The sequence below is a fragment of the Salvelinus sp. IW2-2015 genome, linkage group LG11 (assembly GCF_002910315.2).
Source record: "Salvelinus sp. IW2-2015 linkage group LG11, ASM291031v2, whole genome shotgun sequence".
NCBI classification, from domain to species: Eukaryota; Metazoa; Chordata; class Actinopteri; order Salmoniformes; family Salmonidae; genus Salvelinus; species Salvelinus sp. IW2-2015.
The window spans coordinates 29,398,452-29,419,363 of NC_036851.1; the positions used below are offsets into that span (position 1 = coordinate 29,398,452).

At 44.3% G+C, this 20,912-nt stretch overlaps 1 protein-coding gene across 1 annotated transcript in view; it reads right to left on the reverse strand.

Moving 5' to 3' along the window:
* LOC111970135 (SLIT-ROBO Rho GTPase-activating protein 3-like) overlaps nucleotides 1-20,912 on the reverse strand; it is a 105,792-nt gene that overhangs the window by 15,137 nt on the left and 69,743 nt on the right. The window contains 8 exon segments of the mRNA XM_023996659.2: nucleotides 6,884-7,111; nucleotides 8,765-8,870; nucleotides 9,534-9,668; nucleotides 9,948-10,025; nucleotides 12,331-12,391; nucleotides 13,445-13,547; nucleotides 17,107-17,134; nucleotides 20,250-20,334. Coding sequence (XP_023852427.1) covers nucleotides 6,884-7,111; nucleotides 8,765-8,870; nucleotides 9,534-9,668; nucleotides 9,948-10,025; nucleotides 12,331-12,391; nucleotides 13,445-13,547; nucleotides 17,107-17,134; nucleotides 20,250-20,334 — 824 coding nt within the window.

Sequence of the window (20,912 nt, forward strand, 5' to 3'; positions counted from 1 at the left end):
TATTTCTCTAGGAAGTAGTACATGTTATAGTTGGACCAGCTCCAGGTAAGGGATTAATTTAACTACGAAAAATATGCATATTGATGCACGCTAGCTTGAAGCCATCTCTGTGAATTTTGATATGCGAAACATTCCCAAACAGTATTATTGGCATCTGTGTAATAGAAATATAGTACACAGATATACACACACATACACACACATATTGACACCCCCACATACACACACACACTCACACACAAAATCACCACATATGTTGCTGCTACTATTTACTACTGTATCTATTGTGCAGTTCTGTCAGTTTTACACCTGTTTACATGTACATACAGTGACTTCGGAAACTATTCAGACCCATTGACCTTTTCCACATTTTGTTACGTTACACCCTTATTCTAAAATGGATAAAATAATTGTTTTCCCTCATCAATCTATACATAGTACCCCATAATGAGGTATTTAGACATTTTGCAAATGTATTAAAAATAAAAAACAGAAATACCTTCTTTACATTAGTATTCAGACCCTTTGCTATGAGACTCGAAATTGAGCTCAGGTTCATCCTGTTTCCATTGATCATCCTTGAGATGTTTCTAAAACTTGATTGGAGTCCACCTGTGGTAAATTCAATTGATTGTACATGATTTGGAATGGCACACACCTGTCTATATAAGGTCCCACAGTTGACAGTGCATGTCAGAGCAAAAACCAAGCCATGAGGTCGAAAGAATTGTCCGTAAAGCTCAGAGTAAGATGGTGCCGTTTTACATGCCCCCAGACGATTGTGTTTTTTTGTTCGTTTATTTGCGTTTTTTAAACTTATTTTGTGCATAATGTTGCCGCTACCGTCTCTTATGACCGAAAATAACTTCTAGACATCAGGACTGCGATTACTCACCATGGACGAGCAGAATCCTTTTTTTCCTTTCACGACTCTGACGAGCCCGACGCGAAGGATGCACGGCTTCATCGGGAACAGGCCCGATCCCCGTGATCTGCGTGAAGAGAAGGCGGAGAAAGAGAGGCCGAAGGTCGAGCTGCCTTCTGAGAATTCGTAGGCGATCGAATAAACCCCCACTTCCCTCCATTCTGCTAGCAAACGTGCAATCTTTGGACAATAAAATTGACGAGGTACGCAGAAGATTAAACAACCAATGGGACATTAAAAACTGTAACATCTTATGCTTCACGGAGTCGTGGCTGAACGACGACAACATCAACATACAGCTGGCTGATTATACGATGTACCGGCAGGATAGAACAGCGGCGTCTGGTAAGACAAGGGGCGGCAGTCTATGTATTTTTGTAAACAACAGCTGGTGCATGATATCTAAGGAAGTATCTCATGATGAGGTAGAGTATCTCATGATAAGCTGTAGACAACGCTACCTACCGAGAGAGTTTATATCTATTATTTGTAGCTGTTTACATACCACCACAGTCAGAGGCGGTCACTAAGACAGCATTGAATGAGCTGCATTCCGTCATAAGCAAACATGAAAATGCCTATCCAGAGGTGGCGCTCCGAGTAGCCGGGGACTTTTATGCAGGGAAACTTAAATCCGTTTGACCAAATTTCTATCAGCATGTTAAATGTGCAACCAGAGGAAAAAGACCTCGGGACCACCTATACTCCACAAACAGAGACGCATACAAAGGTCTCCCTCGCCCTCCATTTGGCAAATCTGACCATAATTCTTACCTCCTGATTCCTGCTTACAAGCAAAAATGAAAGCAGGAAGCACCAGTGACTAGATCAATAAAAAAGTGGTCAGAGGAAGCAGATGCTAATCTACAGGACTGTTTTTCTAGCACAGACTGTGTGCTGATATGATATGTTCCGGGATTCCTCCGGGATTCCTCCAATGGCATTGAGGAGTACACCACATCAGTCATTGGCTTCATCAATAAGTGTATCGATGACGTCGTCGCCATAGTGACCGTAAGTATATACCCCAACCAGAACCCATGGATTACAGGCAGGATACGCACTGAGCTTAAGGCTAGAGCTGCCGCATTCAAGGAGCGGGACTCTAACCCGGAAGCTTATAAGAAATCCCGCTATGCTCTCCGACGAACCATCAAACAGGCATCAAACGAACCATCAAACATCAATACAGGACTAAGATCGAATCGTACTACACCAGCTCTGACGCTCGTCGGATGTGGCAGGGCTTGCAAATCATTACAGACTACAAAGGGAAGCACAGCCGAGAGCTGCCTAGTGACACGATCCTACCAGACGAGCTAAACTACTTCTATGCTCGCTTCGAGGAAAAAAAACACTGAAACATGCATGAGAGTACCAGCTGGTAGGATCTCTCCCTGTCCGAGTCTGTAATACCAATATGTTTTAAGCAGACCGCCATAGTCCCTGTGCCCAAGAACACTAAGGTAACCTGCCTAACAACTATCGACCCGTAGCACATGAAGTCCTTTGAAAGGCTGGTCATGGCTCACATCAACACCATCATCCCAGAAACCCTAGACCCACTCCAATTTGCATACCTCCCCAAAAGATCCACAGATGATGCAATCTCTATTGCACTCCACACTGCCCTTTCCCACCTGGACAAAAGGAACACCTACAGTGGGGCAAAAAAGTATTTAGTCAGCCACCAATTGTGCAAGTTCTCCCACTTAAAAAGATGAGAGAGGCCTGTAATTTTCATCATAGGTACACTTCAACTATGACAGCCACGTCAAGACCCAGCCACGTTTCATCTTCAATGCCTTTGCTGATGGAAGGTTTTCACTCCAGAATTCCACGATACATAGCCCCATTCATTCTTTCCTTTACACGGATCAGTCGTCCTGGTCCCTTTGCAGAAAAACAGCCCCAAAGCATGATGTTTCCACCCCCATGCTTCACAGTAGGTATGGTGTTCTTTGGATGCAACTCAGCATTCTTTGTCCTCCAAACACGACTAGTTGAGTTTTTACCAAAAAGTTCTATTTGTTTCATCTGACCATATGACATTCTCCCAATCTTCTTCTGGATCATCCAAATGCTCTCTAGCAAACTTCAGACAGGCCTGGACATGTACTGGCTTAAGCAGGGACACGTCTGGCACTGCAGGATTTGAGTCCCTGGCGGCGTAGCGTGTTTACTGATGGAGGCTTTGTTACTTTGGTCCCAGCTCTCTGCAGGTCATTCACTAGGTCCCCCCGTGTGGTTCTGGGATTTTTGCTCACCGTTCTTGTGATCATTTTGACCCCACGGGGTGAGATCTTGCATGGAGCCCCAGATCGAGGGGAGATTATCAGTGGTCTTGTATGTCTTCCATTTCCTAATAATTGCTCCCACAGTTGATTTCTTCAAACCAAGCTGCTTACTTATTGCAGATTCAGTCTTCCCAGCCTGGTGCAGGTCTACAATTTTGTTTCTGGTGTCCTTTGACAGCTCTTTGGTCTGGCCAAGTGGAGTTTGGAGTGTGACTGTTTGAGGTTGTGGACAGGTGTCTTTTATACGATAACAAGTTCAAACAGGTGCCATTAATACAGGTAACGAGTGGAGGACAGAGGAGCCTCTTAAAGAAGAATGTACAGGTCTGTGAGAGCCAGAAATCTTGCTTGTTTGTAGGTGACCAATACTTATTTTCCACCATAATTTGCAAATAAATTCATTAAAAATCCTACAATGTGATTTTCGGATTTTCTTTTCTCACTTTGTCTGTCATAGTTGAAGTGTACCTATGATGAAAATTACAGGCCTCTCTCATCTTTTAAGTGGAGAACTTGCACAATTGGTGGCTGACTAAATACTTTTTTGCCCCACTGTATGTGAGAATGCTATTCATTGACTACAGCTCAGCGTTCAACACCATAGTGCCCTCGAAGCTCATCAATAAGCTAAGGACCCTGGGACTAAACACCTCCCTCTGCAACTGAGCCTGGACTTCCTGACGGGCCGCCCCAGGTGGTAAGGGTAGGTAACCACACATCCGCCACGCTGATCCTCAACACAGGGCCCCTCAGCGGTGCGTGCTCAGTCCCCTCCTGTACTCCCTGTTCACTCATGACTGCACGGCCAGGCACGACTCCAACACCATCAATAAATTTGCGAAGACACAACAGTGGTAGGCCTGATCACCGACAACAATGAGACAATCTATAGGGAGGAGGTCAGAGAACCTGGCTGTGTGGTGCCAGGACAACGTGATCAAGACAAAGGAGATGATTGTGGACTACAGGAAAAAGAGGACCGAGCAGGTCCCCATTCTCATCGAAGGGGCTACAGTGGACCAGGTTGAGAGCTTCAAGTTTCTTGGTGTCCACATCCCCAACCAACAACATGGTCCAAGCACACCAAGACAGTTGTGAAGAGGACACGACAAAACCTATTCCCTCTCAAGAGACTGAAAGGATTTGGCATGGGTCCTCAGATCCAAAAAGGTTTTACAGCTGCACCATCGAGAGCATCCTGACTGATTGCATCACTGCCTGGTATGGCAACTGCTCGGCCTCCGACCGCAAGGCACTACAGAGGGTAGTGCGAACGGCCCAGTACATCACTGGGGCCAAGCTTCCTGCCATCCAGGACCTCTATACCAGGTGGTGTCAGAGGAAGGCCCTACAAATTGTCAAAGACTCCAGCCACCCTAGTCATAGACTGTTACCTCTGCTACCGACGGCAAGCGGTGCAGGAGCGCCAAGTCTAGGTCCAAGAGGCTTCTAAACAGCTTCTACCCCCAAGCCATAAGACTCCTGAACATCTAGTCAAATGGCTACCCAGACTATTTGCAGTGCCCCACCCCACCCGCTTTTTACACCACTGCTACTCTCTGTTGTCATCTATGCATAGTCACTTTAATAACTCTACCTACATGTACATATTACCTCAACTAACCGGTGCCCCCGCACATTGACTCTGTATCGGTACACCCCTGTATATACTCTCGCCATTGTTATTTTACTGCTGCTCTTTAATTACTTTTTACTTTTATCTCTTATTCTTATCCATATTTTTTTGAAACTGCATTGTTGGTTAAGGGCTCGTAAGTAAGGATTTCACTATAAGGTCTACACCTTTTGTATTCGGCGCATGTGACTAATAAAATTTGATTTGATTTGAGACAGTCGAGGCAAAGATCTGGGGAAGGGTACCAAAAAATATCTGCAGCACTCAAGGTCCCCAAGAACACAGTGGCCTCCATCATTCTTAAATGGAAGAAGTTTGGAACCACCAAGACTCTTCCTAGAGCTGGCTGCCCGGCCAAACTGAGCAATCAGGGGAGAAGGGCCTTGGTCTGTGGAGATGGGAGAACCTTTCAGAAGGACAACCATCTCTGCAGCAGTCCACCAATCAGGCCTTTATGGTCGAGTGGGCAGACGGAAGCCACTCCTCAGTAAAAGGCACATGACAGCCCGGTTGGAGTTTGCCAAAAGGGACCTTAAAAGACTCTCAGACCATGAGAAACAAGATTCTCTGGTCTGATGAAACCAAGATTGAACTTTTTAGCCTGAATGCCAAACGTCACGTCTGGAAGAAACCTGGCACCATCCCTACGGTGAAGCATGGTGGTTGGCAGCATCATGCTGTGGGGATGTTATTCAGCAGCAGGGACTGGGAGACTAGTCAGGATCGAGGAAAAGATGAACAGAGCCAAGTACAGAGAGATCCTTGATGAAAACCAACAGGACAACCACCCTAAGCACACAGCCAAGACAAAGCGGGAGTGGCTTCTGGAAAGTCTCTGAATGTCCTTGATTGGTCYAGCCAGAGCCTGAACTTGAACCCAATCTAACATTTCTGGAGAGTCCTGAAAAAAGCTGTGCAGCAACGCTCCCCATCCAACCTGACAGAGCTTGAGAGGATCTGTAGAGAAGAATGGGAGAAACTCTCCAAATACAGGTGTGCCAAGCTTGTAGCGTCATACTCAAGAAGACTCAAGGCTGTAATCGCTGCCAAAGGTGCTTCAACAAATTACTGAGTAAAGGTCTGCTTTGTCATTATTGGGTACTGTGTGTAGATTGATGAGGGAAAAAAGCAATTCAATACATTTTAGAAGAAAGCTGTAACGTAACAAAATGTGAAAAAAATCAAGGAGTCTGAATACTTTTTGAATGCACTGTACAGTATCTACCTCAACTATCACCAGTATCCCTGCCCATTGATATGGTACTGGCCTTGCATATCTTACATTCTCATGTCTATATTATTTCTGGTGTGTTTTTATTTTCCCTGATTTAGTATTAATTCTGAGCTCTTTTTAAAATAATCTATTCTGGATTTGACACTTTTCTATTTCTTTACCATGATATTGAATATGGCATTGTTGAGAAAGAGCCTACAAGTAAGCATTTCACTACACTGTTTAAACCTGTTGTATCCTGTGCACATGACAAATTAACTTTGATTTGATTTTGATTTGAATAATTAGTTCTACATGAACTTTAGAGTATCTGTATCATGAATATTGGGATAAAACGCGACAACGAGAAAAGGCCATATAAACAGTTACATAATATATCCTTCCATGCAGACCTGCTCTTTAACTAAATACAATTCTACATTTCTAGCCACTAGATAAAATGAATTATCTTAGGTATTATATCCAAGCACTGTCTGTAAAAGCATGTGCTTAAGAAAATACCATCCCCATAGGAATGCACTCATGCTTTACATAAATGAGCCTAGCATCCTCATCTCTACTACACACTCCAAATTCCGCTCTTCTCACCACATTATCAAGCAGGATGGTAATGTAGTCTGTGAGTGACCATGCCATATGCTGGAGCGGCCAGAAGAAGAACAGTCTAACTGTACTGGTGATAAACCCAGGGTTACACAAGTAACAGTATTACTGCTTTAGCCTTAGCCATACGGTATGTCTTCAGTGCTTGTCTTAAAGATGGTGACCTCCCAGGTCTAGCTACTTCTCACCAGTACTCCTCTCCTCCAGTCATGCACTTCTCATAGACTGGCCCGTCCAGCTCACGGTAGCTGGGAAAGATGACCTCGTTGTGGATGATGATGGTCTTGATGACCTCATTGACGTGTGCCTGGATGGCTACAGGGTCCTGTCCGTCGGGGATGGGCATCAGGGTGGGGCCGAAGCAGATGGCCAGGTTATAGGGATCCATCATGTTCTCATCACTGTACTGGGATAGACTGGAGGGGAAGAGAGAGAGAGAGATGAACCAATGAACTTCATATTTACATTATGAGGTGAATTGATGGGTGGATCCATTAAACATACTCAAAGACCTACGTTTGCCAATAAAAGTGAGGCCTATTTGTTTCCCAAATCAAATCAAAGTTTATTTGTCACATGCGCTGAATACAACAGGTGTAGACCTTACAGTGAAATGCTTCCTTACAGGCTCTAACCAATAGTGCAAAAAAGGTATGAGGTGAACAATAGGTAAGTAAAGAAATAAAACAATAGTAAAAAGACAGGCTAAATACAGTAGGGAGGCTATAAAAGTAGCGAGGCTACATACAGACACTGGTTAGTCAGGCTGATTGAGGTAGTATGTACATGTAGATATGGTTAAAGTGACTATGCATATATGATGAACAGAGTGTAGAAGTATCGTGAAAGAGGGGTTGGCAGGTGGTGGGTGTCGGGACACAATGCAGATAGCCCGGTTAGCCAATGTGCAGGAGCACTGGTTGGTCGGCCCAATTGAGGTAGTATGTACATGAATGTATAGTTAAAGTGACTATGCATATATGATAAACAGAGAGTAGCAGCAGCGTAAAAAGAGGGGGGGCACATAATGCAAATAGTCCTGGTAGCCATTTGATTACCTCTAATATAAAGAGGGTTGAGTATGGCTGTGACTGTAGACTCTACACTCTACAGTGAGTTGAGATCTACAACTTCACTGAAGTAGCAACATGTCCTTTACTACATGAGTTGAGATCCATTTTGGCCCTCCACCACATCTCAGTATAAGAAAATCCTTAAACCCCCTACCTTTAGTTACATTAACCCCCAACATCCCAACTTAGCTAGCACATTCCTCAGTCTCCCTGTTTAGCTTAGATTCCCACACCCTTCCAACCTTAACAAGCCTGCCCTTAAAACTTCACAGTTTAACAGGCCTATTAATAAGCCATCCTGGTTTAGGGGCAGTAAGCCCATCCTCCCTTCCAGCAGCATCCCAGTCAGGCAAACGGCCTATCCTCACACTCATCTGTTTTAAGAGGGGCTCATAATCAGAACAGAGTGGTGTGGAGCTGTGGTGTGGTGTGGAGCTGTGGTGTGGAGCTGTGTTGTGGAGCTGTGGTGTGGAGCTGGAGCAGTAAAGAACTACAGCTGGCCCAGAGCCTAACTCTGTATGAGGGGGGCATAAAACACAGAGGTAAAAGTCAGAATGTGGAATCAAACGCTTTGTTCTGCAGTGGAACCAAGCAAAGGGAGCATCAATAACAGCCCAATAAAACAGGACAGGTATATTACTGGGTTGATGGATCTGTTTCTGAGCAGGCCCGTAAATAAGTTCTAAAGAGCTGCTGGCAGACGCGGTAATAAATAGGAGGTGAACAGTAGGGCTGTTCAATAACTCTGGAAATCAATGTATTTTCCTCTCTGAATACTGCAGCAGAGATTCACTAGTTTTGTTGATTTAGTGCAGTACAGGGATTTTTCTTTTCCCCAAGACGCCGAAATTTTTATAAAAGTTATAATTTTAGACCTTTACTCCATCCTGTTTTAATGAATGCCCTTAGTGTATAGGTTCTCTGGTATAGGGACAACTCTATTCAACAACAGAGGACTGTGATATGTGAGTTGTTATGTCAATGTGGCCAACTTACTGATTGAGGAAAGCAAACAGGTATCTCATGACGATGATGACGGTGCGAGGAAGAGTCACAACAATCTGCTGGACGTGATGCGCTCTCTCAGCTCCAGACTCCAGTTCTGAAACAGAAGAAGGCCAGAGAGTCATAACACCACCTGGCACTGAGATTAATGGGAGGAAAATAAAGACATGATGCTCCATAACAACACCATGATCTATTGAATATACAGAATGAGCAGACTTTAGCAGGGGGCTGGCAGTCATACTAAGGTACAGTAATGACAACACAAACGCTCCTATTATTAATAGATAACCCCTCCTCATTTAAATCAGAGGATATGGTGATTTGAGTGACTGGGCTATCTGGAGCAGGGGAAAACACTGCAAAGCTGTGCTGAGTTAGTAGACTGATGTGGTCCCCTCTCTCCTCCCTTCCTATTGGGTTTCTACTGAATCACAGGTGGTGTTGAGATTGTTTCCATGTGTTCCACTGCGTGCCTCTCGACCCTACCCTGCTATACCATAAAGCAGTGTGTGTAGGGTGTAGAGGTTGGGGAGTGATGATGTATCTGTGGACCTGGAGGTTGGCTTCTCTCTCTCCTATTCTGATTCTATCTCTACTAGTGAGGTACCCACCTAGATAGTGTGAATAATCCAAAGGCATGTACTGTACTGTAGCTCCAATTGTGTTATTTCACCACCCAGATGGGTAGGAATATGGTATAATTTCAGTTACCCTGAACACATTTACTACATTGACCAACAGTGTAGAGTCTACTCACTTATAGTAGACATGAGATCCAGGAAGCGTTCCTTGGGGAACAGAGGGTTCTCCAGGCCCCTGAAGTACAGCTTGAGGACCCCTGCCACTGAGTTGATGTCATGTTCATTCTGGTCTTCAATCAATGGGTCTTCGCCTAGTAAAACAATAGAGTAGAGTTATTCTTTTGGAGGATCTGACCACTGCAACAGAACTGAATCACTGAAAAGATTAACCAATAAATACTTCATTACTGTACTTTTTTTTTTTAAGGTGGGCTTACAAATTCTTGCTTGTTACACGTAGAAAATAATATGAAGATTTCTACTGTATGTCTGAAGTTCAATGAGTTTGTAGTGTTATTGATCCTGAGCTGTAGAGGAAAAACTAAAAGCTAATCTATCACCATTTACCCCCAGTCTCACCAGGGACCTACCTCTCTCAAATGAGTTTTTAATATCATTAACCTCCACCTGGGATCCAGGCACACGGAATATGCCCTGCTGCTGGAGCCCTGCAACAACACATAGAAACATCATAGTGAGTCCAAGGCTGAGCCTGAGCCCACCATTATCCCCACACCCAGATGGCCGACTACATGAAAGACCAACGGCGAACACACAACAGAGAGCAGGAAATGTAATCTAGTCATGAAGGGACATGTTTTTTCTTCTTCCAGGTGAGGGCCCTCAGATGGTCTGCTGCATATGGTTTCTATTAGAGAACCCCTAATCAGTTTGTGGGGGTTTCATTAGGTCTAGGGGGGTAGGGGAAGGAGGGGTCAGGAGGGGGGTACAGGCCTTGGGGCTACACCACTATGGCTGGAGTCAGATGTGGAGGTGGACAGAAGGATGAAGATATGAGGAGGGAAGGTTGAAGTGATTAGTAAACAAAGACCAAGGGACCTGTCAGTCCCTATGCGTGATGTGCTGCCACGTGATGTGTTACCACACTCCTGTCACGTTATTCACTAGGGGCTGAGGTTAAATCATAGCAGGTTCAGTACCAGTCAAAAGTTTGGATAGACCTACAGTTCTCATTGAAGGGTTTTTCTTTATTTTTACTATTTTCTACATTGTAAAAATAATAGTGAAGATATCAAAACTATGAAATAACACATATGGAATCATGTAGTAACCAAAAAAGTGTTAAAGAAATCAAAATATATTTTAGATTATTCTAAGTAGCCACCCTTTGCCTTGATGACAGCTTTGCCCACTCTTGGCATTCTCTCAACCAGCTTCACCTGGAATGCTTTTCCAACAGTCTTGAAGAAGTTCCCACAAATGCTGAGCACTTGTTGGCTGCTTTTCCTTCACTCTGCGGTCCAACTCATCCCAAACCATCTCAATTGGGTTGAGGTCGGGTGATTGTGGAGGCCAGGTCATCTGATGCAACACTCCATCACCAAATAGCCCTTACAAAGCCTGGAGGTGTGCTTTGGGTCATTGTCCTGTTGAAAAACAAATGATAGCCCCACTAAGCGCAAACCACATGGGATGGTGTAACGCTGCAGAATACTGTGGTAGCCATGCTGGTTAAGTGTGCCTTGAATTCTAAATAAATCACAGTGTCACTAGCAAAGCACCCCAACACCATCCCACCTCCTCCCCCATACTTCATGGTGGGAACCACACATACGGAGATCATCCGTTCACCTACTCTGCGGCTCACAAAGACACAGCGGTTGGAACCAAAAATCTCAAATTTGGACTCATCAGACCAAAGGACAGATTTCCACCGGTCTAATGTCCATTGCTCATGTTTCTTGGCCCACGCAAGTCTCTTCTTATTGGTGTTCTTTAGTAGTTGTTTCTTTGCAGCAATTCGACCATGAAGGCCTGATTCATGCTGTCTCTTCTGAACAGTTGATGTTGAGAGGTGTCTGTTACTTGAACTCTGTGAAGCATTTATTTGGGCTGCCATCTGAGGCTGGTAACTCTAATGAACTTATCCTCTGCAGCAGTGGTAACTCTGGGTCTTCCTTTCCGGTGGCAGTCCTCATGAGAGCCAGTTTCATCATACCGCTTGATGGTTTTTCGACTGCACTTGAAGAAACTTTCAAAGTTCTTGAATTTTCCAGATTGACTGACCTTCATGTCTTGAAGTTATTATAGACTGTCATTTCGCTTTGCTTATTTGAGCTGTTCCTGCCATAATATGGACGGTCTTTTACCAAATAGGGCTATCTTCTGTATACTACCCTTACCTTGTCACAATACAACTGATTGTCTCAAACGTATTAAGGAGGAAAAAATTCCACAAATTAACTTTTAACAAGGCACACCTGTAAATTGAAATGCATTCCAGGTGACTACCTCATGAAGCTGGTTGAGAGAATGCCAAAATTGTGCAAAGCTGTCATCAAGGCAAAAGGTGGCTACTTTAAAAATCTCAAATATAAAAAATATTTTGATGTTTAACACTTTTTTGGTTACTACATGATTCCATATGTGCTATTTCCTAGTTTTGATGTCTTCACTATTAGTATACAATGTAGAAAGACTCTGGAATGAGTAGGAGTGTCCAAACTTTTGACTGGCACTGTATGTCTCAAGACCTGGAGATGTTTTAGTGACTGTATTACCTCTACCCAGAGGATATGCTTCCGTGCTTCTACACCTGCATTACTAGCTGTTTGGGGTTTTAGGCTGGGTGTCTGTACAGCACTTCGAGATATTAGCTGATGTACGAAGGGCTATATAAAATAAAATTGATTGATTGATATATCATATGTTATGTTCACAGTGGAGTTCATTGCTTTCTGAATACCCTTCTATGCAGTCATTACAGTAAGGGTGTCATTTTAGTAGACTTACCATACAAATTGATGTGTCGAATACAGCTCTCAACCACAAGAGGAATAGGTTGACCTGAATCCTGAGAGCAAATCATGGCAATAGTGAGAGCAAAGCATGGATGACTGACACTAATACAGTGACAAGAAAATTATTAACCACAAATACTAGACTGTCCATATTGATAGATTCTGTTGTTTATGTATAATAAAATACATTTTAGCATACTGTGTATTCTATTAATCAGAGCACAGAGTATTCTAGGCCTGCCCTGCACCCCACCATAAGGAAATAAATGCCTCTTCTTGATGGCTTCATAAACAGCAGTGTCCACCAACATTCAAGTGAGCACCATTAAAGTGACAGATATAAACCATTGCTATTCACAGCCCCTCATTATAGCAAGCAAACAGTCATKAAACAAGTGGAGTAGCAGTGACATGCTATTGGAGCTCATTAGTATGACTGCGTGTGGAGGAGAAGGCAGAAATCAGCATGTAGAACTATTAGTGTAATAGTTTTCAGGTGGCCCCACTCTACAGCACCGTGCCATGCGCACTACCTCCCATCCTACCACCCCCCACTGATAGTACCTGATTGCGGGTACGGGCATTCCGTCTTCCCCTGGGGCAGAAAGTAGCGCAGCAAGGAGGTGCAGAGGGAAGGAGGCAGAGAGGCAACACAGTTAGAGAAGCACAGATGACAGACAGACAGAGACCCCCTGGAGGCCTGGAGGATAAGCACAGGTCAGAGGCCGCTGGGATGGCTTGAGATGCAGTGAGACGGGGTGCAGTGAGGGACAGAACCAACTAGCACAGGGCTCTCTACAGAGCCAGTATGGGGACTATGAGACACGGTATCCTCACGTCTGAGGATTAGCCGAGGTTAGAGGCCTGTGCTACTACTACATCTAAAAGGATAGGGAGACACTAATCCTCCTTCACCATGTTTGTGTGCATCGTCAGAGCCATGGGAAGAGAGGAAGAGGAGGTGAGGTTAAAGACAGAGGTTACAGGATGAGGTTGAGCAGTAAGCAGGAAGAGAGCGCAAGGGAGAGAGAGGAGGACCCTAGCTGCCCTCTCTCTCCAGCCCCACAGAGGGCACTAATTCACACACCCTAGCCATGGGCGGGTACCTTGATGAAGGTCTCCATATTGCCGTTAAACAGTTTATGGTTATAGATGGAGCGCGGCCTAGGCTTCCGCATTTTCTGTGGTTTAGGGGGTAGAGTGGGGGGCCTGGGGAGATGGCGGGTGAGGAGGGGAACAAAAACACCATATGCTGTGAAACAGTTGAACGAACACGCAAGGCTGAAATGCAGTTATGAAAACACCTTCCCAAATATCCCCGTCTGCTCTATTTTTTTTCTTTTATGTGTGTAGGCAGGAGGAAGTGATCCATATCCAAATGTTGAAAATTCTACCAAAACGAGACGTTTTATCACTTACTGGTGGTGTGTTATTTAAACCTGATGGCTCTGCCCTGTAATTAACCCTTAGGCAGCGCTAGGCTGGGCTGCTGGGAGTGTTGGGTCCCTGAGTGTCTCRAGGGCTGGGGGCTTGGGGCCCCTTCATAAAACCCACTCTGACTGACTTATTGAAAACATAAGAGAGGTTAATGATTCCAAATATATAGCTGAATGTAAACATTATTAATCAGAGCTTATAAAATCAAGCACACCTGCTGATAGTTCAGGTTATCCCTCACATATACACTGAGTGTACAAAACATTAGGAACACCTTCCTAATATTTATTGCACCCCCTCTTTTGCCCTCAGAACAGCCTCAATTCGTTGGGGAATGGACTGTACAAGGTGTTGAAAGCGCTCCACAGGGATGCTGGCCCATGTTGACTACAATGCTTCCCACAGTTGTGTGAAGTTGCTGGATGTTCTTTGGGTGGTGAACCATTCTTGATACACACGGGAAACTGAAGCTAGAAAAACCCAGCAGCGTTGCAGTTCTTGACACAAACCGGTGGGCCTGGCACCTACTACCATACCCCGTTCAAAGGCACTTAAATATTTTGTCTTGCCCATTCACCCTCTGAATGGCACACATACACAATCCATGTCTCAATTGTCTCAAGGCTTAAAAATCCTTCTTTAACCTATCTCCTCCCCTTCATCTACACTGATTGAAGTGAATTTATCAGGTGATATCAATAAGGGATCATAGCTTTCACCTGGATTAACCAGGTCAGTCTATGTCATGGAAAGAGCAGRTGTTCCTAATGGTTTATACACTCAGTACAGTGTGGTTAGCAGACCGGTGGTACTTCGGCAAGGCCGGTCATGGACAGGGCAAACTAAAGTTTGCCTGGCTACCCAGACTCCTTGCTCTGGCAAAACGCTACGCTACGCCCACGGACGTTAGTTTCTTCTCCACAATGAGTCTGAATCTGAGTACCTCCCCGACCCTTCACCGAATGCGAACACATTTGGGGCCGTCTGATTGGTCCAGAACCGATGGGTTGGGTCAGAGCCATAAAACACGTGGGTGAAGCGGCGGTGATTGGCATTGATGCTCTGATTGGCTAGAGACGATCCAATCGCTGATGAATTTGTTTTGTTAAAATGCCCCTTATCTCCACAAACGACTTCAATGGCGATCTCAGACTAAAGATTGTAGCGAACGACAGAGCAGTGGAGGAGTCGTCAGGCTCAACCAAAGTAGCATTCCTAAAATATATTTAAGTCTTATCCAAACTTATAATAATATTACAAAACATATTAAAATACACCTAGGAATTTACTTCATTTATATCACACACACACGTGCGCACACACACATTCACAGCACACACACACACTAACAGCACACACACACACTAACAGCACACACACACACTAACAGCACACACACTAACAGCATGCCTGCTCCATCTGCACTGCGGTCCTGGAGCCCTTCCCAGAGACAGAGAGCAGTGACACACAGCCCTGTCCGCTCTGCCATCCAGCCGGAACTCTAAACACAGCCTCAACCATTCTGCTCATTGTGGCTTTGCATCACATGATGCTTAGGTTTGTATTAACTCCTGGCAATAAGGTAAATGGAGCAGAAAATAATGGTTGTATGTGAACAAGATGTTCTGAGAACTCCATCCTGTATGACCTGCAGTAGCTTGTTCCTTTGTTTTTTATTTTGATTAATTTTACCTTTATTTAACCTGGTAGGCCAGTTGAGAACAAGTTCTCATTTACAACTGCGACCTGGCCAAGATAAAGCAAAGCAGTGCTACACAAACAACATAGAGTTACACATGGGATAAACAAACGTACAGTCAATAACACAACAGAAAAATCTATATACAGGGTGTGCAAATGTAGTAAGATTAGGGAGGTAAGGCAATAAATAGGCCATTGTGGCAAAATAATTACAATTTAGCATTAACACTGGAGTGATAGATGTGCAGAAGATGAATGTGCAAGTAGATATACTGGGGTGCAAAGGAGCAAAATAAATAAATAACAATATGGGGATGAGGTAGTTGGGTGGGCTATTTACAGATGGGCTGTGTACAGGTGCAATGATCGGTAAGCTGCTCTGACAGCTGATGCTTAAAGTTAATGAGGGAGATGTAAGACTCCAGCTTCAGTGATTTTTGCAATTCGTTCCAGTCATTGGCAGCAGAGAACTGGAAGAAAAGGCGGCCAAAGGGGGAGTTGGCTTTGTGGATGACCAGTGAAATATACCTGCTGGAGCGCGTGCTACGGGTGGGTGCTGCTATGGTGACCAGTGAGCTGAGATAAGGCGGGGCTTTACCTAGCGAAGACTTATAGATGACCTGGAGCCAGTTGGTTTGGCGACGAATATGAAGCGAAGGCCAGCCAACGAGAGCATACAGGTCGCAGTGGTGGGTACTATATGGGGCTATGGTGACAAAACGGATGGCACTGTGATAGACTACATACAATTTGCTGAGTAGAGTGTTGGAGGGTATTTTGTAAATGACATCGCCGAAGTCAAGGATCGGTAGGATAGTCAGTTTTATGAGGGTATGTTTGGCAGCATGAGTGAAGGATGCTTTGTTGCGAAATAGTTTAATTTTGGATTGGAGATGTTTAGTGTGAGTCTGGAAGGAGAGTTTACAGTCTAACCATACACCTAGGTATTTATAGTTGTCCACATATTCTAAGTCAGAACCGTCCAAAGTAGTGATGTTGGACGGGCGGGCAGGTGCAGGCAGCGATCGGTTGAAGAACATGCATTTAGTTTTACTTGCATTTAAGAGCATTTGGAGGCCACGGAAGGAGTGTTGTATGGCATTGAAGCTCGTCTGGAGGTTTGTTAACACAGTGTCCAAAGAAGGGCCATAAGTATACAGAATGGTGTCGTCTGCGTAGAGGTGGATCAGAGAATCACCAGCAGCAAGAGCGACATCATTGATGTATACAGAGAAAAGAGTCGGCCCGAGAATTGAACCCTGTGDCACCCCCATAGAGACTGCGAGAGGTCCGGACAACAGGCCCTCCGATTTGACACACTGAACTCTATCTGAGAAGTATCAGACACCCACTGACATCAAATAACCTTAAATATGCACCATGATCTTTGGATACATACATAGATGTAGCTTATCATTAATTAGAGACTTTGTTTATTTGGCTGAAGACTTGATAGTGTAGGACTGTGTATATTTTACAGTTACATTTTTATATTCATCATACAATAATCATTATTACTCTACCCAATGACTGTGCATGTTAAATCCAATTCCTATAAGTTCAGTTGAAAAGGCGTCTTGGAACAAAGGCAGGGGATTTGAAATGGTTTAGTTATCTTAAGACATCTTACCTCGTAGTCCCACATTCAGCCCTTTCTCCTGCAAACACAGAAGAGAGAAATGTCATTAAGAATATGAGGGCATGGTATGCACAGTGCGCAGGCTAACTCCTGCTCCTCTACCAGGGCTCAGTGAAGGATTTCATGGGAATAGTCAAAGCTATTGAGGGAGAGCTGAATGGTCTAGCAACAACAGCAACCCTGAGACAAAGGCATTGAGCTGTCGCCGTAGAAACCTCAGAGAGGACCCTGTGGGGTGCAGGCCCGCTGCCCGAGGGAAGAAAAGGGCTCTGGGTGGGAGGTGGAAGACTGGGGGTACAGGGGGGGTCATCTCACACTGGTGACACTGTGCAATGTCAGTGCCAGCTCACTGAGCCCTTTGTCCCTAAGCCCTGTGCATGTCTCAGCACACACAGAGACACATGTGCACGTAAAAGCACCAAACCCAAATATTCAAATAGTTTCACTTTCAAACTTTCACCAAAAACACACAAACAGCACCTCTCTCTCTCACACACACAAACACGCACACACACACATACACACACACACAATAAACCTTTTCTAATCTCAGGTAAACACAAGACATTGAGTGTAGGTTAGGCAGTGAAGAAGTCAGTTAGTTGTTATGACTGTAATCTATATCCATCAGAAGGGTTCTCCCACTAACCACAGCTCTAACTGCTGCATCTATGAACTCATTTCAAAGCCAATAGTTAATCAAAGGTTTATTAGCTAGGGTAGAGAAAAGCCTCTTTTATATAGAATCCATTGAGCATTGAATGAGAGACAATAGTGATGACTGACCCATTTCTCTATACATAATGTTGGCAGTACAGATGCCCTATCTTAATCTTAATGTTATGTTGATTTGTCCTGCCATCCAGGTCTCCAGTTGGTCATTTTGTGCATATGTATATATAAGATGTACTTTACGCAATCCAAAAACCGTCCATTATAAATCGCAATCTGGGTCAGGTGAGCATGATTTGAAAGGTTGTTCTATTGCCAACATGACTAGCTAAGTTATAAAAGATGATCTTACAGTGTTAGGCTTCACAAGGCAGTTCAGAGAAACAGATGGTAATGTTGGTGGGCATAGAAAGGAGTCATGAGTGCATTCAGGTTCGTGTGCTGCAGCAGATTCTCTTCAAGAATAAACAAACATTAGCTCATTATGTTCAGGATATCCCAGGGTATGACGCCATGTCATCTTGTAACTGTACATCAGACATAGTGATCAGAAACGTTGACCCTGTAAAGGACATGAGTTTTATGATTGGCCCAGCGTCGTCCTGGTTAGGGGAAGGTTTGGCCGGGGGTGCTTTACAAGTAGGCCGTCATTGTAAATAAGAATTTGTTCTTAACTGACTTGCCTCGTTGAATAAACATTAAATAAAAAATCTAATTAAAATAAATTTAATTTAGTGCACATTTGTGTTTGGCTTGCTTTACTACATCAAAGTGGTATTTATTATAATCCTCAACATCTCATMTTTTAAAATATATCAAGTCATCTTAATTTATCGGATTTCCCTCACCCTAACAACAAAAGAATTGCAAAAGTAGCCCAATTACCGGGTGAGATTGGGGCAGCATCTTGTCGCGCGTGGTATTCAGAACGGCTGTCAGTCAAAACCCATACAATGTTGTGAAGCGCAGTCAGAGCTCTGACGTCATGTATAGCATTCCAATTTAGGCGCTTATTAGTGCCCAAATCTGCCATTTTCAACCCGTATATGGGTATGAGTGTAAAGGGTTAAGTGGGTTAAGTGTTTCATCGTAACTACAAGAATACAGCAGTAATTGGTGACTGAAGTACTTTTGTTCAATGAGCCGAATGCTTTATGTAAAAGCTGTAAAGTTGAGGTCTCAATATTCTAAACCTACATTTCAAATACAGTGCCATAATCTAACAATAGGCAACGAATCATTATGATGGTGTATTTTGTATGACTAGCTGTGAGTTCTACCTGCGTAAACTGGAGATATTCATGGTGAACCTCTCTAAAGTATCTAATACAGAAGATCTGTGATTTCCACTCAGAATCCAGGAGGGAAGCTATCCCAGTCACATTGACTAGTTTTCATGTTGACATAGTGCTGTAGTAATCTATACAGCGAGGTCTGATGTGTGCACAATGTGGTATTCTCCATGGTCTCTAATAACACATTCATGCATGTACACACACACACACACACACTTAATGAGCGGGCTAGATTGATCACCTGAATAATTAAACATTGTTGGTATGTCCCTACACAGACAGCAGCACTGGGCCACGATCACACAAACAATCCAGCTGTGGGCTATGTTCACATGAAAACACATTCAAGCAGTCTGAGGTATCAGTTTGAGGTATCAGTTCATAGAGATCTGAAGATGACAGAGGAACATTAGAGATGCCTAAACTGACTAGACAAATCCATGTCGACCAAGTTTGTGCACTGTATGTGAGTATGGGGTGAAATTGTGTGTGTGCATGGCCTCAGCTGGTTGTACCTGCTGTCCCTCTCTACTAGGTGAACCTCTGGTGCAGTAGCAGCTGCTGAGATGGTGCTGCTGGGAGCTGGGACATCCTGACTGATTGGGCGTAAACTTCTCATGGCTGAGGTGACAAAGGTCCCCCTGGGAGGGGCCTCTGCGAGAAGGGCGGGGGTTTCTATTACCCATACTCCTCCAGGATCCTCCTAGAGGCTACAACATACAGGAACCAACCAGTGCAATGTCTCACTCGTGCAAATGAGAAGAGAGGAGTGGGGATCGATGGTGCTTTAGTGTTTTCTTGTGATATCTTTGATGCAACTCGCCTTTGAATTTGAACTTAATTTCTCTTCCCTGGTTCCCTTCTGCCCCTTGAGAAGAAACAAGTTCATGTGGTCTCCTCCCACTTCCTCTGCCAGGTTCAGCTTTGCTCATTAGATAAGAGCTCCACAACACTACTGGGCCTGATGGCGGCCATTTTGCAGACCCATCACCTATCACATAGGGATTTCTGGCTCATACTGAGCTAGGCGTTGACACGCAAGGCCTGGCGCCTGCCATTAACACCATTGTGACCAGAAGGAAGTAGGAGCATTAAGAGAAGGGGTGTCAAACTAACATTGATTTAAATAGATATGATGTCATTGGTGGAGAGACCGAGGGGCCTTACCTTCTCCCAGTGTCTGCTTCAGGAGGTCATGCTTGGCCTGCAGTTTAATGATGAGGTTGCTGCCGTTCAGGAACTCCTTGAATTTCTGTGAACCCAAACAGACCAGATGAAGGCGTCAGTGAGTGAACAGCGCTAATGGGATGTGACTGGAACAGGCGGAGACGCCTGCCATCCACCACAGAGGCCAGAGAACACATTCAGTCAGTTTCACTCTGTACGGAACAAACTCAATCTGTTGCAGGGATAATTGGATTTCCATGTGATTTCCAAAGCATGGGGCTTGTCATATTGTTTTATGAAATAGTGTGATGGCTGATGGCTTGATGTTGATGTGCAGTACTGTACACTGCAGTGCCCCGCACTAAGCTGACACCCGAGGCTCTTTTAGTCAGGGAGTAAAGGCTATGGCAGTACAGCCAGGTCTGTTACTTAACTGTGAAACAGATTTAACAGGCAGTTGCCCTGAGGCATGGCTGCATATCTCAGAGCAAAACAGGCAGGTAATGAAGGCTATGTATAACAGGCAGGTATGAAGGCTATGCATAACAGGCAGGTATGAAGGCTATGTATAACAGGCAGGTATGAACAGCGCTTGCATAACAGGCAGGTAGTGAAGGCGTAATGTTAACCAGGAGAGTATTGAAGCTATCGATAACAGGCAGT